The sequence below is a fragment of the Lithobates pipiens genome, unplaced genomic scaffold, assembly GCF_037356315.1.
Source record: "Lithobates pipiens isolate NorthernLeopardFrog02 unplaced genomic scaffold, aLitPip1_a1.2 Scaffold_3, whole genome shotgun sequence".
NCBI classification, from domain to species: Eukaryota; Metazoa; Chordata; class Amphibia; order Anura; family Ranidae; genus Lithobates; species Lithobates pipiens.
In genome coordinates, this window is record NW_027507790.1 from 201,643,919 (window position 1) to 201,664,957 (window position 21,039).

The 21,039-nt window shown below is 47.3% G+C and overlaps 1 protein-coding gene across 5 annotated transcripts in view; it reads right to left on the reverse strand.

Moving 5' to 3' along the window:
* Positions 1–4,135: 4,135 nt before the first annotated feature.
* The window catches only part of GPBP1 (GC-rich promoter binding protein 1), a 76,707-nt gene continuing 59,803 nt past the window's right edge, over positions 4,136–21,039 (reverse strand). For all 5 annotated transcript variants that reach the window (XM_077462694.1, XM_077462693.1, XM_077462696.1 and 2 more), the window contains one exon: positions 4,136–4,400. In XM_077462694.1, coding sequence (XP_077318820.1) covers positions 4,245–4,400 — 156 coding nt within the window. In that variant the 3' untranslated portion in view covers positions 4,136–4,244. The remainder of the gene's footprint in view (positions 4,401–21,039) is intronic.

Sequence of the window (21,039 nt, forward strand, 5' to 3'; positions counted from 1 at the left end):
CTCTTTCTCATCTGAGGTGGTTTAGGCACACTCGTTCCTCTGCACCACCTGTCCACCATACAGCTTCTCTGATGTAAGAGGGGCTGCAGCTGGTGTTTTTAGCAGAAGCTTAAGGGCTATTTGAATCCAGACCCCAGATGAGATCTCAAATGCCCAGAAACCCTCTGGCTGGAATTGGGGATTTTGCAGCTAAATTCCCACGGCAAAAGGAAAGTAAAGTACTCACCGTTGTCGTCTTCCTCTTTTTGCCCCAGCCAGCGGGCTTGCTTTTCCATCCTTATGGTCCACACGCAAGGAGGATAGCCGCCAAAGTGCTCCCCCCCCCCCCCCCCAACTGCTGTCCCCATAGGGAGGTGCCAGGTTAGGCTGTGTCCTGCACTGTACCAGTCAGTCTATATACATGGGGGGGGGCAATGCCTTCCATTCCTCATTCCCATCTTCATATCTGAGGTGGTTAAGGCAGACATCCACCGTAGTAAACTGGTGCCTCCTCGCTCTAGAGAAAGGAGGATGTGGGCGCCTGCTCCTACTGACTCTCAGCCTTCCCTCCTGGGTAAGAACGCCACTGCCATTTTCCCGAAGTTTGAAAATGACGAGGGTGCTTGTTGCCACGCCCTCTCCGGCAGCCCACGCGAGCTACCGGGGACCCAGGAGTCGGGGACAAGATCCCCCTGGAAAGAACCGATGGCCAGCACCCCCGTCTGAACAGCCACCTGTACAGGTAAGGAGGGGGAGACAGGATAATGGCCCCTGAAGTTCTGGGTACACCACTGTACCCAGGGTCCTTCAGCTCTCAGGGGGGCTCTTCCAATTTCTGCTGCCCGCCCTGAGGAAAAGATAGGGGAACCCCCCCCAGGAAGGACAAGAATATCCTACCAGACCCAGAGGCTTCCCAGGCTTGTGGTCCGGCTCCCAGGGGGAGACCACCAGCCCCAGGCTTCGGGTCATTTGGAAAAAAACAAACAGTTTCGCTGTGTAGGGAGAAACGCAATCAAAAACTGAGGATCAAGGGGAAGGGTGGGGACTTAAAACAGCTGTCGATTGATTGTATTTCCTGTAGGGAGGAGCCTCTCATCTCTCAGGTGTGCCGTCCTGGAAGATGACTTGAGAAAAAGGGTTTTCTCTCAGGATCCTGCCACTCCTTTTTAACTGTTTCCATTAAAACTTCGTGCACTGGAAACACCCTTCTTTTTGGTTCCCCCAAACCTGAATACATTTGGTCATGCAGGGTTAGGGGCTTTTTATCCGTCTGAATACCGAGGGTTGCATAAATTGCCTTTAAGAGGTCCTCTACCTCATCAAGGGATAATTTATATCTGGAGGCTTTCCTGGACCTCCCGTCCTGGTCCTCCCCCACTGAACCCTCCTGGGAATCGGAAGAGGAACTGTCTGGAAGTTCCCTACCTGTCCCTGAAGGGCCTGCAACCTCTGTCCCCCCTGTACTAGCAGGTTGGACCGGAGCAGAACTCTGTGCTAGAGGTGGGGTTGTATCCTGGGGAGATGGACCCGTGGGAAGCTGAAATTTTTCAAAAAGGGACCTAAAAGAAGAGAAGCTGGACGAGAGCTCTTTGACTGAAGCTGCTAGTCCTGACTCCTGTTCAGATTCCCTTTCCCTAACGAGGGAGTCAATACAGCCTTTGCACAACACTTTGGTCCAAGATTCCCCTAAAATGTCCCTACAGGAGGCACACTTCTTTTTAGAGCTATGCGTAGACCTAGTTTTTCCGTAGCTTTCTAAAAAAAAAGGAAAAAAGAAAAAACAGAAAAAGACAAAGTCAATCCAAAGCTCGGGATACAACCCTGGGAGTGCACTAGACCCTTTTTTAAAAGAAGGAATCTGAGCCTCCCCTCCCCCCTGGCCACCCAGGGGGTCTGCCCCCCCCCCCATGATAGAACCATATATTGGGGTGGGGGGATCCTAGATAGAGAGTACCCCTCCCCAGGGTGCTCTTACCTTAGGAATGCTGGAGATAGAGTCTGTTGTTTGAGCCTCAGCTTCCGACATGACTGCAGGTGGCTGCTTACTACAGAGTTCCAGGCTGCCTGTGCGTGTTCCGAACTCATCTCCTGCTTGTGCCCGGCCCTCCTATCAGCTCCACGACCCGGAAGTCGATCGTATTCGAGGTCAAGCCTTAGTTTCCGCCGGATACGACGTCGCCCGTCGTTCGGCCCGCTCGGTTCAAAGAAAAAAGGGGCGGACTGTACCCTTGTACAGGGAAATCTTTCGAACGGCTTGCCAGCTGCGTCCCTGTAGACGCGATAGGAGTCCCCCACGACCTGAAGCCGCGCTCGACTCGGAAGGGGTGGCAGTACCTGGTGAGGTAAGTAAACCGTTCGACCCGCCCGACATGCGGACGTTGGTTTCGAACGGTTTGAACCCAGCTTTCTCCAAACGAAGCCCCTGCTTCTTTCAACCGGGTTCTTTAACTAAAAAAATGGCCACAGCCTCCCAGACTGATTGGCCTGGTTCCTTGCACAGTGTCTCCCCACCGGAGGAAACACTAATAACTGAGGTCCGGCAGGGGAAGTAAGAATTTATGGGCTGGTGCAGTGTTTCCAGAGGAAGAGGAGGAGTCTATCTCTCATAGTGGCTGTCCTGAAAGACGATTAGGGAAATAATGATTTTTAATTGTAAGCAACAAATGTCAGAAAAGGTTTGGTCGTTAAATGGTTAAAGCGGTAGTAAACTCAAAGAACTACAAATAACTACAAATCTCAATATATAATTTAATTTAGGCATTTTCAATCAAAGTAGCGTATATGGTATGCCCAAAAAACAAAAAAAAAAAAAACAAAAAAAAAAAAACCTTCTTACCGTTTATAATATAGGTTTTTGTGAACACTCCTGCTTGTATCTCGCCATTACTACTGCTGTCTTCCATGTCTATACAGTAATAAATTTCCACCCTCAATATGTAGCTGTGGCTATAATTCCGTGCGTGCGCATTATTCCCTGAAGCCAAGCCCTGTCTCTTCTCCACAAACCCTGTGACATAGCGAGTCACATGGGTCCAGGCTCAGCTTCTCAATGGGAGTATTGTAGGATGTCGGGCTGACGTCAACACTAGGAAATGACGCAGCCCCGGCATAGACCCTGGATTTTTCCGGCAGGGTCTATGCTTGCCGGAAAATTACGGCATGCGGCGCATGCGCGGGTGACGTCATAAGAACAATACAGATTGCCTTGCGAGTAATCTGGTAAGAAGATATTCATCTAGCACAATACATTTCCTAACCTACAAATGTCCATATACAGAAAAGTAGTCTGAATGGGTACACGACCACTTTACAATCACTTTAAACTTCCCTCATTTACACACAGGAGTTCTTTCCTTTGATAAAAGAACAAAAAGATGCTTAGTGTCTTCTTATTCACCTGTTGTAATAAAACTTGGCACGCTGCCTTTTTTCCAGCTGTGAGAACTCTCTGCACTTGTTAGAAAGATCGTAACATGCTGTTTTTGCGATTTCAACTCTTGCCGATTAATCGTGCAGCTCTACAACCTGTAAACGCATTTTAAATGCTGTAGTAACAATTTTGGATGGATTACCTTCTTTTTATCAAATTCAGGTATTGGTCAGAAGCCTGAAATTTTTATATCAAAATAGGTTTATTTTGAACAGTTTAGTCCATGTCACTTCACCAATGCCAGGCTCTACAGATACCCAAATAAAACCTTGATAGTGAAAACAATGAAAACGATGCATTTAAACTGTGGAACTGGAGAAAAAAAAAAAAAAAAAAAGTTTAAAGGCCTCAAAACAAAAATAAAAACTGAATATTTTATCTAATAAACATGCTACATCATTTGTACGAGACTGCAGTGGAAGAAACAAAAAACTGAAAAAAAAAAAAAAATAAGTATTGTCATTAAAGTGCTTCTTTTTTGTTTTGAAGACAAATTTACCAAAAACCTTGGCAAAATACTATACAATTGGCTTTCTTTCTTTAAGGTGGTTCCCTTTAATAAACTGTCACATAGCCATTTAGTGAGAGGCTGCCAAGAAGAGGAATCAAAGTTTACCCAATCAAAATCCTCAAACATCTACAGTGTCCATTACCAATAGGCAGAGAGAGAGAGAGAGAGAGAGAGAGAGCGCGCGCGAGAGAGACACAAAGAACCAGCAAAACTACTTCCATGTAGAAGCGCACCGATAGGATGAGCTCTGAGCGACAGTAATTTTTATTTTGTGTTCACAATTATCTTCCAAAGAAAAATAGTTCTGATTAGTCAGCCAGTTCCTCACAAGTCATCATCGGATGTGTCACTGCTGCTGGTCTCCGTGTCATTGTTTTCATTGGTGGTTGTGAAAGTATTGTGTTTCCAGGGGTCGAATTTTAATTCGAATGAAAGCCCGTTTTTCAGGAGACTATTCTTCCTCAGCCCATTCTTCTGTAGCTGTAGAAAGACAAAAAGGAGCACAATTCAGTATTACCTTCTAGAATCTGAGATGCTGTAAAAAACAGGATTTTTAAAACAGCTTACCTGTAAAATTATTTTCTTTAAAGTGCATCAGGGGACACAGAGCCATAGTAGTTACTATTTGGGTTACAGGCCATCTTTAGGCGATGGGCACTGGCAGACCCCAAGACAAGAAGTGCACTCCCTATATAACCCCTCGCACTACTGGGAGTAGCTCAGTTTTGTAGCCAAGCAATATGCATGTACATATACACAAAGAAGGGAGGGACCTCTGTGTCCCCTGATGTACTTCAAAAGAAAAGGATTTTACAGGTAAGCGGTTTTAAAAATCCTGTTTTCTTTTCATACATCAGGGGACACAGAGCCATAGTAGTTACTATGTGGGATGTCCCATAGAAATGGCAACTGAATGGAGGGAGACATGACAAAAAAAAATAAATAAAAAAAAGGTAGGGCAATAAGAGGCCAGAGGCCCAAAGGCAACATCCTCATAACCTTTAACATTGATTTGATAGAATCTGGTAAATGTATGGACTGGAGTTGCAGCCTTGCAGATCTGAGCCATAGAGGCCTGGTGATGCACTGCCCAAGAGGTACTAACAGCCCTGGTGGAGTGTGCATTAACATAAAAAAGGAAGAATTTTCTTCTTTAGACCATAAGCTTGAACAATCACTTGACAAATCCATTTGGCAATAATATGATTTTTTGTACTCACCGTGAAATCCTTTTCTCTGTCATTCACCAACCGACACAGCTCCTCTCATAACCATTGGGTTGTTATGCCCTATTACTAGGGAGATACAAGGCATTAGTTGTAATACAAAAACTCAGAACTCTTAGTTCCGCCCAGGGGGGCGGTCCCTTGGGCAACAACCCTCCACCCTGCCATGCAGTCATCAGTACGTCAACAAGCAGTATAAAAAAGAGAAAAAGGAGGGGCGGGTGCTGTGTTGGTCTGTGAATTACAGAGAAAGGGATTTTATGGTGAGTACAAAAAAATCCTATTTTCTTTTATATTCACCGACCGACACAGCTGGTCTCATACCCACAAAAAAAAAAAAAAAAAAAAACAACAGTGCGTGGAGAAATCCGCACAAAAAAAAAAAACTGCAAAATGTAATTAACTTAACGGTACTGTGTTTTTATCGAAAAAATGTAAAAAAAGGAAATATATATTGCATATTCAATTGCAACTATAAGGCCGCCTGCAAAACTTTGCAGCCAAAACAGGCATCAGCCGATGCACTGCATCTACCTTGTAAAACTTGGTAAACGTGTGGACAGACAACCAGGTCGCGGCTTTACACACCTGAGCAACAGACGCTTGGTATCGGAAGGCCCGAAACGTTACGATTGCCCTTGTGGAGTGGGCCGTGACCGGAAAGGGGGGCACATGCCCCTTCAAGGCGTAGGCTTGTACTACAATCTGTCTGATCCACCTGGAAATGTTGGCCAACGAGACCGCCATGCCTTTCTTGGGACCAGCCACCAAAATAAAAAGTGAGTCTGACTTATGAAAGGGAGCAGTGGCAGACAAATACACCTTCAGAGCCCACACCATGTCCAGAGCGTGAAGGGCCACCTCCTTAGGGTGCTTCAGCTTAGGACACAGAGATGGTAATACAATGTCCTCATTAATATGAAAAGCCGAGACCACTTTCGGTAGAAAAGACCGTTGCGGATGCAACACCGCCTTATCCTTGTGTATAACCAGATAGAGCGACTTGCAAGACAAGGCCACCAGTTCCGAAACCCTCCTGGCTGATGTGATAGCCACTAGAAAGACCACCTTCTGAGAGAGTCAACAGGGGAATCTCCCTACTTTCAAACGGCGTTTTTTGAAGCGCCGATAACACCAGGTTCAAATCCCATGGAGGCAACGGTGGATGCACCGGAGGGACTACATAACGGACCCCCTGAACAAAGGTACTCACTAAGGAGTGAGACGCCAGAGGTCGCTGAAAAAGATATTTGCCCATTAATGGTGCTTAACGTCAATTTCTGGTCTACTCCTCGCTGAAGAAACAGCAGGATCCTGGATATAGAAAAAGGAGTGCGAATGCCATCCTTTCTTCTCACACATGGAGATGTAGGCCTTCCAGGTACAATGTTATATCTTCCAGAGAAGATTTTCGTGCTCTCAACATAGTCGGGATCACCAAGTCCGACAGACCCCGATTCCTCAACACCTGGCTCTCAATATCCATGCCGTTAAAGCCAGCGATGGGAAAGCAGGATGTAGAATCGGACCTTGAGACAGTAGGTCCTCTCACAACAGCAATTGCCAGGGAGCGTCTGCCACCAGATGCACTAGGTCTGCGTACCAAGGACACTGAGCCCAATCTGGGGCAACCAGTATTACTGGGATCCCCTCGGCTTCCACTCTGCGAAGCAGGCATGGTAACAGTTTCAGTGCAGGAAAGGTGTAGATCAGCTGGTACTGATCCCACGGAGCCACCAGTGCGTCTGACGCATTTGCCCACGGATCTCTTGCCTTGGACATGAATCTTGGTACCTTCCAATTGAGACGGGAGGGCAGAAATCCACGTCTGGTGTGCCCCAACCTCAGGCACAGTAACCTGAATATCTCCGGATGCAATGCCCATTCTCCTGGGTCCAGCATCTGGCGACTCAGATAGTCCGCCTGCTAGTTCTCCACTCCCGGGGTGTAAATGGCCGACAAGGCTGGTACGTGTTGCTCTGCTCACCGAAGTATGTGAATGACCTCCGATGCAGCGGCTGAGCTCCTTGTTCCCCCTTGGTGATTGACTTATGCCACAGCTGTGGTGTTGTCCGACTGGATCCTGATCGGACGCCCCTGAACGCTCATCGACCATGTAGAGAGGCACAGCCTGATCGCTCTCAATTCGAGCAGAGTGATCAGCAACTTGGATTGTTCCGTTGACCAGAGGCCCTGAGCTGACTGAACCCCCATCACTCCACCCCAGCCGGACAGGCTGGCATCCGTTGTGATCACTGTGCACTTCCAAGGTAGGAATAATTTCCCAGACTGAATCACCGGGGACCCCAGCCACCAGATCAGTGAGTCTCTGACTGACTGGCTCACCTGGATCTGTCACTCCAGGAACACCTGAGATTTGTCCCATTTTGTCAAAATCTCTGTCTGCGGGACTCTGGTGTGGAACTGGGCATAAGGTACTGCCTCGAAGGAGGCTACCATGAGTCCCAGGACTCGCATGCAAAAGCAGAGTGACGACCACTTGCAGTTCATAAGCAGTTTTACTGCGGATCTGAGAGTCTGCAGTTTGTCTGAAGGGAGAAAAACTCTCTTCCATGGAGTCCAGCAGCAAACCTAGGTACTCCAGACGCTGGGTCGGTACAATCACCGACTTCTTTAGGTTCAACAGCCACCAAAATTCTTGCAGAGTCTGCATGGTGATTGCCACATCCTCCTCTAATTCTGAGGCGGAAGGTGCCCTCAGGAGGAGATAGTCTAGGTACCCCACAATTGCGATCCCTTGTTGACGCAGCAACGCCAAAACTGGAGCCAATACCTTGGTAAAGACTCGGGGGCTGATGCCAGACCAAAAGGTAGTGGGCTTCCCCAACTGCAAATCACAGAAATTTTTGATGCCGAATTAATGATTTGTACAGCGCACAACGCGAACTGAATCGCCTCAAGGCGCTGTGATGAGCTTTGTTGTCCAGCTCCTAGAAGAGGAAGGTCTTGAGTTTTTTCCCGAAGACCTGGTGGTTTTCTTCCAAGCGGATTTTGGTTGGAGCGTTGCTATGGAGCGTTCCATAGCCGAGATCCTTGGACAGCGAATCTCCGTTCCCCCTTTGATTTGCACGGGATTTGGGAACAAGGAGGAGGTTTTGGTTAGATGATCGAAGACTGCGGTTGGGTGTGTAGTGTTTTATTTTCTCGAGTAGGTATTGAGGAGCGTCTCCATGCATGCATTTGTGGGTGAGGCAGAGGGTCTTGAATGTGATCCGATTCTTTATGGTTAGCCAATGTAGGCTCCTCAGGGAAGGGGAGAATGATTCCCAGGGTTTTCTTTCCTGTTATCAGCCTTGCCGCCGTGTTTTGGACAAATTGTAAGCGCGCAAGTTCATATTGGGGGTAATCCTATGTAAAGGGAGTTTGTGTAGTCAAGTCGTGAATTAATGACTGTTCCAACTACCACTTTGTCCTTCTTTGGGATGAAAGGGATGAGTCTGCGTAGCAGATGGTGAGAACCACTGACTACTGCTCCTATTTGGGCATCCATTGACATTTGCGAGACAAAAGTGACCCCGAGACTCTTGACCTTGGCCTTTGGGGAGATGGTCTACCCAAAGACGGTGGGTGGTGTCCAGGGGATCTTGGTTTGGGAATTATGGTTTGCGTGTAGGATAAGAAGCTCTGTTTTTGATTCGTTGAGTTTGAGGGAGTTAGTGGTCATCCAGTCTTCTATCAAAGTGAGGCAAATTTTCTAGTTGCTGATGATGGTCTCTTTGTCCGGTGATACGCAAGTAAAGTTGCGTGTTGTCAGCGTACGAGTGGAAGCAGAGGTCTGATAATCTGATGATTTTGAGGAGTGGATGGATCTATATGTTGAAGAGCACTGGCGACAAGGGCAGTCCTTGAGGGGTTCCGCAAGAGACTGCCCGGGTTTCAGAGGTGAATTCTCCCGAGTTTCACGGTCTGTGAATGATTTCCTAGGAAGGATGCGAACCATTGAAGATCTGAGCCTGTGACTCCTGCTACTTCTGTGAGGCGGATGAGTAGAGTGCCGAAGGCATATGGGTATGTGCAGGTACGCTTCCTGGATGTCTAAGGACGCCAGGGAGTCCCCTTGATGGAGTGCAGCGACTACTGAGCGAACAGATTCCATTCTGAACCTCTGCACTTTTACAAAGTGATTGAGGGCTTTTAGGTCCAAGATTGGACTACCCCTTCCTTCTTGGGAACTACAAACAGATTTGAGTAGAATCCCTGGAAACATTCCGATTCCAGACCCGGTACAACCACCCGCGACTCAGCAGGTCCCTTACGGCCCCCAAGAGGGCCCCCAAGAGGGCCCCCAGCGAGCCGGGGATACTGGTATGCTGGAGGGGAAGAATTTGTTTGGAGGCCAAGAGAGAAACTATCTTGTAGCCTGAGGAAATCATATCGCAGACCCATTGGTCAGATAGCCGAGAGGACCACCGGGCTGCAAACTCCCGAAGGCAACCCCCCACTCAAGACATGGGTGGGGGCAAACCTTCATGCGGTAGCACTTTTGTTCGCAGGCTTGCGGTTCGAGTGACGTTTTTGTCCTTCCGTGGTCGTCCTCTCGGACTGGGGATGTTGTGCCGAAGCTCCGGGCGGACGAAAAAGCAGGTTTGTGAACGGAAAAAGCGGGCCCTTGCCTACGGCGTGGCTCCTTCGCCTTCCTGGCCTGTGGGAGTAAGGTACTCTTACCACCGGTGACATTTTTAATAATGTCATCCAAAGAGGCTACAGAGAGCCAGTCGCCAAGGGAAGAGCTGTCAGGGCTTTTTTGGATGCCTGGTCAGCAAACCAGCATTTTAGCCAAATCAGGCGCCTCAGCACCACAGCTGACACTGAAGCCCTGGATAACAGAGGGAGAGTATTCAGGGCCGCATCACAGACTTACTTAAGGCCTTGCACTAGTTGGTCTGCTAGTTCCACGCAGACAGGAGAAGCTTGTTGCTCTCCAAATTCGCGGTGCAAAAGTTTTGCCCACTCAGTGTCTGCGACACAAGTGCGGATGCCAGTACTGGTCGCATGGTTGACCCCACAACCATAAACAAGGAACGAGCCACTGCCTCGGCCTTCCTGTCTGTGTGATCCTTGAATGCAGAAATCCCCTCTACCAGGATCATGGTTACTTTATTTAACCTGGATACTGGGGGGTCCACGACCAGAGGAGCGACCATTTTTTGAGAAGGCTCTCCTCAAAAGGGTAACGCACCGCCATGTATTTGGGGACCAAAAAGGTCCGTTGCGGGGCGACCCCATTCCTTGTAAATGAACTTGTCAAAATAAGTCAGATACGGGAACACCTTAGGTGAACGTGCTGGCTTGCGGGACCCAAAAAGGGGCCGCTACATCAGCAGAGGGATCTGCTGGCAGGTGAATCTTCAGGGTATTATGCACAGCTGTGATAAGTGCTCCAACAAGCGCTTTGTCGCGCACGGACCCAGACGGGGACTCATCCTCACTGTCCAAATGGTGCTGGTCAGCGTCATCTGACAAGACAGAGCACTTGTCACCAGCCTCAGCAGGACCCGAGTCTGCGTCAAAGCTTTCCCCGGAGGAGGGGGGGCAGGGGCCACTTTATTGCACCCTTTTTCCCCCGCACCGCCTCCATCTTGGCAACAAACTAATTGAGGACCGCCGTCAGGGTGTCCATGGGCACTGCACAGTCTGCAGGTGACCCAGTTGCAATTGCCTGGATTTTGGGGGAAGAAACACCAGTTTCTGAAGCCATGCTGACCCTACCCTGTCTGCCACCCTAAGGGGACTTAGGACAGTAACAGTCCCACCCTCCTTACTGCCGCTGGCTGAGGGGCTCTTTCCCGCGGGACTCATCACCCTGAGGAGTTCTGCGCTATCCATCAAGTAGTGCCTGTAGTCCATGTTGACTCCCAGGTGCAAATGAAACAATGCTGCGTCGGTGGCAGCAGCTGCAAATGGCTCCAAAACCGGCCTGAAGTGTGCTCAGACTTCAATAAAATGTCCACCCAGCGTCCAGCACAAGGACATAAAACACAGGGAAAATGGCTGTGAGCATAGGAGCACATGCTGCCGCTAGAGAACACTGAAAAACGTGTTCAGGCTTCGAGAAAATGGCCGCCGGTGTCCTGTATAGGAGATCACCAGGAAAATGGCCGCTGAAGCCCAGAAGAGCATGCTGCCCTTGAGCACACCTAAAAAGGCTGCTGAAGCAGCTCCATGAGGTACAGGGAGAAAACAATGGCAGTGAACACAGCGCTGTACAGGACATCAGCAAACCCTCACAGACAACTTCCAGGGGCATGAAGAACAGGACCCAGGACACAGCTAGCCAGCGCAGCGCCCCGCCCCCCCCCCCCCCCCCCCAGGTGAGAGCCCCTACATAGATACACACACAAACACACACAAACACACACAAACACACACAAACACACACAAACACACACAAACACACACACAGCTCAGCAGCCACATGCAGCATCCCCCCAGAGAGGGGGGGGGGGAGATAGGGACAGGAGAGAGAAGAGAGGGAGGTGAGGGACCCCTGAATCGACCTTCCAGGGTATGCCCTGGCAGGGAGAGCTGTGCTCAACAGTCCTGAAGAGCTGGGAGACATTCCATCACAGGCCCACTCACTGATCAGTACAGGGTGGCTGCTGGCCCGGCATACTGTGACGCAGACATCAGTAGCCCGGTCATATGTATGCCCCAGAGCATAAAAGCTCACCGATTACCTCTGGAGCTGAGGTTTCTTCGTGACCTGCCGAGCACATAGCTGCAGTCTGCACACGCTCAATGGCCGGACTGGGGAGACTACAAGGATAAGAGTATCCAGCCTGTCACCCAGCTAGCTGTTGATAGTAGATCACAGGATCAATCATCTTGTGCAAAAAGGCACGCTTCGGCATAAAAAAGCATGGACCGATGGACCCGCAGGGTTCCTAGGTCCTTCTCCTTCACTAGGCAAAATAAAACTGATGACATGGCAGGGTGGAGGGTTGTTGCCCAAGGGACTGCCGCCTGGGGAGAACTAAGAGTTCTGAGTGTTGTAATACAACTAATGCCTAGTATCTCCTAGTAATAGGGCATAACAATCCAATGGTTATAAGAAGAGCTGTGTCGGTCGGTGAATATAAGAGAAAGTAGATTTTGATGCTGCTTATCTTTTAGGACCTTCTGGCAGTACAAACAAAACATCTGTTTTGCGAACCTGAGCGGTCTCCTTTAAATAGACTTTGACCGCTCTTACTACATCAAGGGAATGTAGTGATTTCTCTTCCCTAGATCGAGGCTCTGGGAAGAAAGAAAGCAGAATAATATCCTGGTTCAAATGAAAACCTGTCACTACATCTGGTAGGAACTCAGGATGAGGCCGCAATACCACCTTATCTTAAGACAGAGCCGTCAATTCCGATACTGTTCTGGCAGAGGATATGGCAACCAAAAAGACTATCTTTCTTGTCAAAAGAACCAAGGGAATTTCCCATATAGGCTCAAAAGGCTGTTTCTGTAACGCCGACAAGACTAAATTCAAATCCCAAGGATTTAGAGGTTCCCTGACGGAGATTTATTCATGTTACCCTCTGAACAAAACCACATGCCAGAGAGCGAGAAGCAAGAGGCCGTTGGAAAAATACTGATAAGGCCATGACCTGGCCCTTGATAGTACTCAAGGCCAGATTTATTTCTAATCCCATTTGCATGAATTCAAGGATCCTACCTATGACATACTTCCTGGGGTGCCAACCCCTGGATCCACACCAGGAAACATATGCCTTCCAGACTCTATAATAAATGACTCTGGAGGCCGGCTTCCTAGAATTAACCAAAGTAGACACTACTGAAGGGGATAACCCACGGTCCTTTAGAATGAGGGTTTTTAATAGCCAAACCGTTACATTTAGCGTTTGTAAGGTAGGATGGAATAATGGGCCTTGAGCGAGAAGGTCTGGCCACAATGGCACCTACATAGTTAGTAAGGTTGAATAAAGACACCAGTCCATCCAGTTCAACCTGCAGGCAGAGTGAGAACATGCAAACTCCAGGCAGGTAGAGTCACGGTTGGGATTTGAACCAGCGACCCTTTTTACTGCTAGGCGAGAGTGCTACCCACTACACCACTGTGCTGCCCCACCTACCGCCATCTTTATGATCTCGGCAAACCAAGCTCTTCTGGGCCACCAGAATCACTTCCTTCCATTCCTGCTTGACCCCGCAGAGAAGGCGCGGAAGTAGCAGAACCGGAAGAAACGCATAGATAAGTAAAAACTGATCCCATGGGAAGACCAAGGAGTCTGTTCCACACACTAGCGGATCCCTCGTCCTTGACGCAAAGTTGTTGAATCTGGACGCGTACAGATCCACATCCGAAATACCCCCTCTTTGACATATCGACAAAACGATGTCGGGGTGAAGGGACCATTCTCCCAGAAACAATTGTTGGCGACTCAAGTAGTTCGCCTGCCAATTTTCTATCCCTGGAATGTTGCTTTCTGTCCAAGCTAGAACATGATTCACCTCTTTTTGGGCTGCATGACTTCTCGTGCCCCCCTGATTGATGTAGGCCACAGCCGTGGCATTGTCAGATTGAATCTTGACAGGACAATTCCGTAGCCTGAGCATCCAGGACTCTAGGGCCAGATGTACTGCCCGAATCTCTAGAATGTTGATGGACAAGGTCCTTTCTGACTTGGACCATTTCCCCTGGACAGAAGCTTCTTCCAGGACTGCTCCCCAGCCTAGAAGGCTGGCACCCATTGTTACCACTTTCCAGGATACTGGTAGAAAGGATTTTCCCTTTTGGAGGTGGCTGGATATCAACCACCAATTGAGGCTCTTACGTACCTCAGGGGATAAGTGCATTGGAAAGTCCAAAGCCTGAACCTTCTTGTTCCAGGCCGACAGAATGGTGTTTTGTAGCAGTCTTGAATGAAACTGCACATAAGGGACTGCCTCGAAGGAGGCCACGACCTTCCCTAACAATTTCATACACAGCCGAATGGAAGGATTTCTCTTTGCTTTGACAAGTTGAATCAGATCTTTCATGGAGCCGATTCTTGCCTGGGGTAGGAATACCTTCTTTTGAACGGTATCTATGACCAGCCCCAAATACTGTAATCTCCTTGATGGTTTTAAGGAGGATTTTTCTAGGTTGAGGATCCAACCTAGAATTCCAGGTAGCTTATAGCTGAGATTAAACTTTAGTTTAGACCAGAGACTGATTGATCTACTAAAAGCAGATTGTCTAAATAGGCTAGGAGAGTTAAATCCGGAGCCCTTAACCTGGCTAAATGAGGTGCCAGGATTTTTGTGAACACATGCAGTGTGGTGGCTAGACCGAATGGCAGAGCCACAAACTGAAAATAATGGATTTTCTACCTCGAAGCATAGAAATTTCTAATGAGCGGGAAATATTGGCACATGGAGATATGCATCCTTGATATCGAGCGATGTCAAAAACTCCCCTCCTTGCAAAATGGAGACAACCGATCGGATTGACTCCATGCGAAAGGCCTGGATATTTAAGTGCCGGTTCAGATCTTTGAGATCTAGAATGGGTCTTACCTCGCCGTTTGGTTTTGGAACCATGAAAAGGTTTGAATAAAACCCTGAACCCTGTTCCTCTAATATCACCTCCTGGGATAAGAGATGATCCAGAGCTAGAAAGACTTCCTTTTCTCTGGATCTCTGGGAACATTTGATCTTAGAAAACGAGGAGATGAGAATTCTCTGAACTCTAGTTTGCAACCTAGAGAAATTGAGGAAGCCACTCACCTGTTTTGACATTGTTCCAGCCAGATCTTTGAAAATTGCAGAAGCCTTCCCCCCACCCGAGCGGGGGCGCCCCTTCATAAGGAGGCTTTAGCATTTTGGTTTTGCAGGCTTTCTGCCCCAAGTCCTCTTTTGGCCCTGGGACTGCCCTTGAGGTCTTCCTCTTGAGCTTGATGGTGGAGGCTGTCGAGACTGCCAAGAAACAGATGCTCCTGGCACTGGAGAGGAAGCACGCTTAAAGAAGTTTAAACATTTCTCCTTTATCGTTATAAGAGAACTTTTCCCATTAGAGATCCTTTGGATATATTTATCTAGATCATCTCCAAATAACCGTTCACCATGAAATGGGAAACTGGCCAAGAGCTTCTTACACAGTGCTTTGGCTGACCAGCTTTTCAGCCACAGGACTCTGCGTGTATGCACTAGTCCTAGCATAAGCCATGAAGCTTGAATGATAGAATCTTTCATAGCATCCACCGTAAAATATAGTGCATCTGATACTCCAGCCCATTGCTGGGCCTGCTGATCAGGAAGAATCTTAAGTAACTCCACAAACTGATCCTTTATGGACTGAGATACACCAATTGCCGCAAGAACCGGCTGTGCTACTGAACTTGCCAGAGACATGTTGTTCTTAAAAAGAAATTCCAACTTTTTATCTGTTGGATCCTTTAACATCTGCACATTGTCTACCGGACAATTGAGATTTTTATTCACCGAAGTGATTGCAGAATTGCTGGAACCCCCCCCCCCCCCCCATTTCTTAAAGAAATCCTCCTCCATAGGATACAGTGTATAAAGCTTTTTTGGAAGAAAAAAAATGCTTATCTGGGTGTTCCCATTCAGAAGATATCAGCTTTTTTAGCCATGAATGGCTAGGAAAAGCATCCCCAGATGGGGGAGGCTTTAGTGATCCCAAACCAGAGGTGAGCTCATCAATAGACTGCTCTACAGGCAGCACAAAGGTTGAGAGAACCAATTTAGTAAGGGAGTGTACCAGCAAACTGTCTTGTGAGACTACTCCCTCGAAGTTAGGATCCTCAGAAGAGGAGATATTAGTATCTTTCAAATATTTTAGAAGACCTTCCTGATCCCCTGCCCCTTGCACCTCAGTATGAGGGTCCTGAGCACTGGATGCTACGTTTGGACCCACTAAGAAGAGTACAAAAAGCCGCCGATCGGCCACTGCATTTTTCCATTTATTTTTATTTTTTTCAAAAAATGAATCCGGGCTCTTATACCCCAGAGGAGGGGAATCCCGGCATAGGGGGGCCACAGGCGGCAAGACCAATCCCCCCTCTTTTGCTTACTGGAGGATCTGCTGCTTTGGCAGGAGGAGGAGGAAGTGATCGGCTCCTGAAACAGTGCTCTTTCCAGCATGAGGCGGTGAGTGCTCAATACAGACCCCAGTGGTGACACACAGGCATGACAACATTATTTACTTAGAGATATTCATAAGAAAATACAAAAATATTTCTTAGAAAACTCCACTTACCTTCCCGCCGCAAGGGTTTTCTGTGGTAAACCAACAGACACACTCTTGACCCTTAACGTGGGCTCCGTAAACCTTCAGAAGTCGGTGAACCTAGAGGTAACCCACAATCCTGGACCTGCAACAGCACCCTGCCAGTAAAACTTTATGGCCTTACTACCAAAAGTACTGGATCCCAGAATCCAGCCCTCTAAAAAGAGAAGCATTCACAGGCAAAACCTTGTTTCTTCGTACACGAGGCCCAAATGACACTTTGAATGGATCCGGTCAGCATGGCTAGCCCCAGCAATGATTGCGCCAGTGGAGCTCAGCACATCTCGTGACCAACACCTTAGACACTGGCGGAAAAAACTGAAGTACACCTAGTAGTGGGAGGGGTCATATAGGGAGTGCACTTCTTGTCTTATGACGTAAAAGTGTCCATCACCTAAAAGGTGGCCCATAACACACATAATAACTACTATGGCTCTGTGTCCCCTGATGTATGAAAAGAAACATTCTTTGTCTGCTTGGCAAACTACAGACATTCGCAACATGGCACCTATTTCCCAAGATGCATTGCTTGGGCCTAGTGGGCCTAGTGGCCAATCTCCAGGCCCAAACACTGCAGCATTACAAAGCATGACAGAGAATGTAACCTCTTCTAGCCTATGTAAGCATTCACATCTTACACAGGGTATTTTTCAGAGTGGCTGAGGAGTGTTGTGAAGAGGACAGTACCAGAAAAAAAAAAAAAAAAAAAAAGGTGAGCTTTAACTGCCTCCCGCCCACCGTATAGACAAATGACAACGTGCGGGATATGACGTCACCCAGTCTCACCGTAATCGCATGCCCGTGGGGGTGCACCGTTTACTTGGGACATGGCGCAACCCTGATCTCAGTAAAGAACCGATGCCACGGATCTTTACCCATATGATTGGCCGTGTCCAATCACAGCTGATCCCACGTAAACAGGGAAGTGCCAGTAATAGACTCTCCTCACCTCACACTGACAGAGTGTGAGGAGCGAAGAGCCGATCATGGGCATTTCGTCACAGGGGAGACATGTATAGGCAATCAGGGCTCTGATCATCAGTGCAGCCCCAACAGTGCCGCCCAGGTGAAGGAGAAAACTTACTACTTTACTAATTTAACATTTTCTGACAAAAACTTTATCAAAAAATAAAAAACCCGGCAGTGATTAACCATTTAAGGACCAGAAAGATTTTCCCCCTCAATGACCAGGCCATTTTTTGCGATAAGGCACGGCGTCGCTTTAATCGACAATTGCGACGTTGTACTCTACCAAAATTGATGTTCTTTTTTTTCCCCCCACAAATATCGCTCTCTTTTGGTGATATTTGATCACCTCCGGGGGTTTTTTTGCGCTATAAACAAAAAAAAAAAAAGACAGATTTTGAAAAATATTTTTAACTTTTTGGCAATCATAAATATCCCCCAAAAATGCATTTCTTCATCAGTTTAGGTTGATATGTATTCTACATATTTTTGGTTAAAAAAAAAAAAATTGCAAAAAGTGCATATTGTATTTGCGCCAAAGTTCTAGCGTCTACAAAATAGGGGATTGATTTATAGCATTTTTGTTTAAAAAATTTTACTAGTAATGGCGGTGATCAGTGATTTTTTTGTGGGGCTGTGACATTGTGGCAGAAAGATCGGACCCTTTTGGGAACAGTGACATATATACAGCGATCAGTGCTAGAAATAGCCACCAAAGTATAATTGTCACTGGCAGGGAAGGGGTTAACACTGGGGGGCGATCAAGGGGTTAAGTGCTCCCTAGGGTGGTGTTTCTAACTGGGGGCAGTGTAGTGACTGGAGGAGGAGACAGATCGCTGTTCCTAATCACTAGGAACAGCTGATCTGTCTGTCTCTCCTCCCCTGACAGAATGGGGATTTGTCCATTTACATTGACAGATCCCCGTTCTGTCTCTCTCAAGAGCAATTGCGGGTGGCCATCGCGGCCACACGCATAGGCCTTTGCATCGTACCGCTAGCATGCACCCTAGAGGTTTTAAAGGAGCCGACATACAATGATGACGATTTGCCAAAGAAAGACAACCTGCTGCAGTACAAGTGGTTAAATACCACCAAAAGAAACATCTATTTGTAGAAAAAAAAAAAAGAATTAAAATTTGAGTACAGCATTGCATGACCGCACAATTGTCATTCAAAGCATGACAGTGCTGAAAGCTGAAAATTGGCCTGGGCAGGAAGGGGCTGAAAGCGCCTGGTAGGCAAGTGGTTAAAGAGACTGTCACAAAGGCTATAATGGGCAGAGTCTCTTTAAAGTGGTTCTAAATGTACATTTTTTCTGTAAAACAAGCATGTCATACTTACTGTGCAACAGTTTTGCAGAGTAGCCCCGATCCCCCTCTTCTTGGGTCCCCCCCGCGGAGTACCCCTATAACTAGTCGCTTGCTATGGGGGGCACTCACACAGGTTGACTCCTAAGCCTAGCTATCTGCATCCTCTGACACAGACAGTGGGACTTGGCCCTGCCTCCTCTCCAATGGCTCCTGCTGCTGTCTCTGTCAATGAGGAAGGAGAGAGCAGACAGAGCCTCTGCTCTTGTACACATTGCTGGATCAAGATCTGGCTCAGGTAAGTAGGGGGGAGTGGCTGTGGGGCACTGCATGCAGAAGGTTTTTTACCTTATTGCATAGAATGCATTAACCACATGCCGACTGGGCCGTGGCCGAAAGACGGCTACAGCGCGGTCGGCTTATTCTGGGAGGGCGTCCATGGACGTCCTCACAAAATCTTGCTCCTGCGGGCCCCCTGGGGCACGCAATCGGAAACATCCATGACCCGTTTACCACGTGATTGCTCTGTCAAATGGCAGAGCGATCACAACAGACCGGCGGTTGCTCCCTCCCCTTCTCTGTACGGATCGGTACAATGTGAGGGGAGAGGGGGAGAGATCGTTTGTAGGAGCACTGTGGGTTAGATGTGTAGTGCCCACAGCGCTGTTCAGTACCCATTCTAGCCACATGCATACTCTGCCCATATTCTGACTCTGCCATACCCTGATAATATGACAGTTTTGTGAAAAAAAAATAACTTGATTTTGCAAAGAATTGTGGGAAAAAAATTACAACTTCAAAAACCTCACTGTGCCTCTTTCTAAATACCTTGGAAAGGGGTCATTTGGGGGGTATTTGTGCTTTCCTGGCATGTTAGGGTTTCAAGAAATGATAGGCCATCAGTACTTCAGGTGTGATCAATTTTCAGTGATTGGCACCATAGCTTGTGGACTAACTTTCTCACCAACCAAATAATATAAACCAATTTTTATTATTTTTACCAAAAATATGTAGGAGTATAAATTTTGGCCAACGTTTATGAAGAAAAATTACTAAATTTTCTTAAATTTAACAGAAACAAAGACTTTTTTTTTGACAGAATTTTTAGTATTTTTCTGATTTATAGCACAAAATATATAAAACCCAGCGGTGATTAACCACTACAATACAGGGCACTTTCACCCCCTTCCTTCCCAGCCCAATTTTCAGCTTTCAGCGCTCTAGCGCTTTCAGTGACAATTGCGCGGTCATGCTACACTGTACCCAAATGAAATTGTTATCATTTTGTTCGCACAAATAGAGCTTTATTTTGGTGTTATTTATTCACGACTCCGTTTTTTTTTTTTTGCGATATAAGCGCAAAAATAGCGGAAATTTGGAAAAAAAACTATATTTTCTTTTTTCTATTTGAAAAGAAATCCAATAAAATCAAATTTTGTCATAAATTTAAGCCAAAATGTATTCTGCTACATGTTTTTGGTAAATAAAAATTCCGTTAAGTGTATAATAATTGGTTTGTGTGATCACGGACATATGTACGCAAATGATCATGTACATATGTGTGCAGGTGATCACGTACATATGTGTGCAGATAATCATTGGGACATGTGATTTTAGTGGGACATATGTGGGGGACATGTTTTTATTATTAGGGACATGTGTTTTTATTATTTGGGGACATGTATGTTTTGGGGACATGTGTGTTTTGGGGACATATGTGGGGACTGTGTTTGTACTGTGTGGTGTGTTGTGTGTTTACACTACACTGATGATCAGTGAGTAAAAAGCTGTAAAAAGCAGCCCATACTCACTGATCATCAGCCGGCTGCAGCGTTCTGCTCTCCTCTCCTCAGCGGTGACTTCCGTGTGAGGAGAGGAGAGCCGATTGCCTAGCAACCGGCTGTTTGTTTACATCACATGACGGCCGTGATTGGACACGGCCGTCATGTGATCAGGAGGGCCAATCACAGAGCCCTCCTGCCGATCTGAGATGTGCCGTGTCCGGGTGACACGAGCACATCGGGATCGCGCCGCTGCGCGAGCGCGCGATCCCGCTACTCCTGAAGGACGTTCCTGAATGGCTTATCAGGAGTAGACGGCTCCCACCCGGCCGTATATATGCATTGGCCGGGTGGGAAGTGGTTAAATACCACCAAAGAAAACTCTATTTGTGTGAAAAAAAAAAAAAAAAAAGGACAAAACTTCACTGGTTAGGAAGGGGGTTTACGTGCCCAGTGGTCAAGTGGTTAAGTGGTTAAGGTTAAAAAAAAAAAAGAAAAAAAAAAAACCTTCTGGCCTTAAGAACCACTTTTATAGATGCTGTTCACAAGGGTTAACGAAGAGGGGAAAGCACTGCCCCA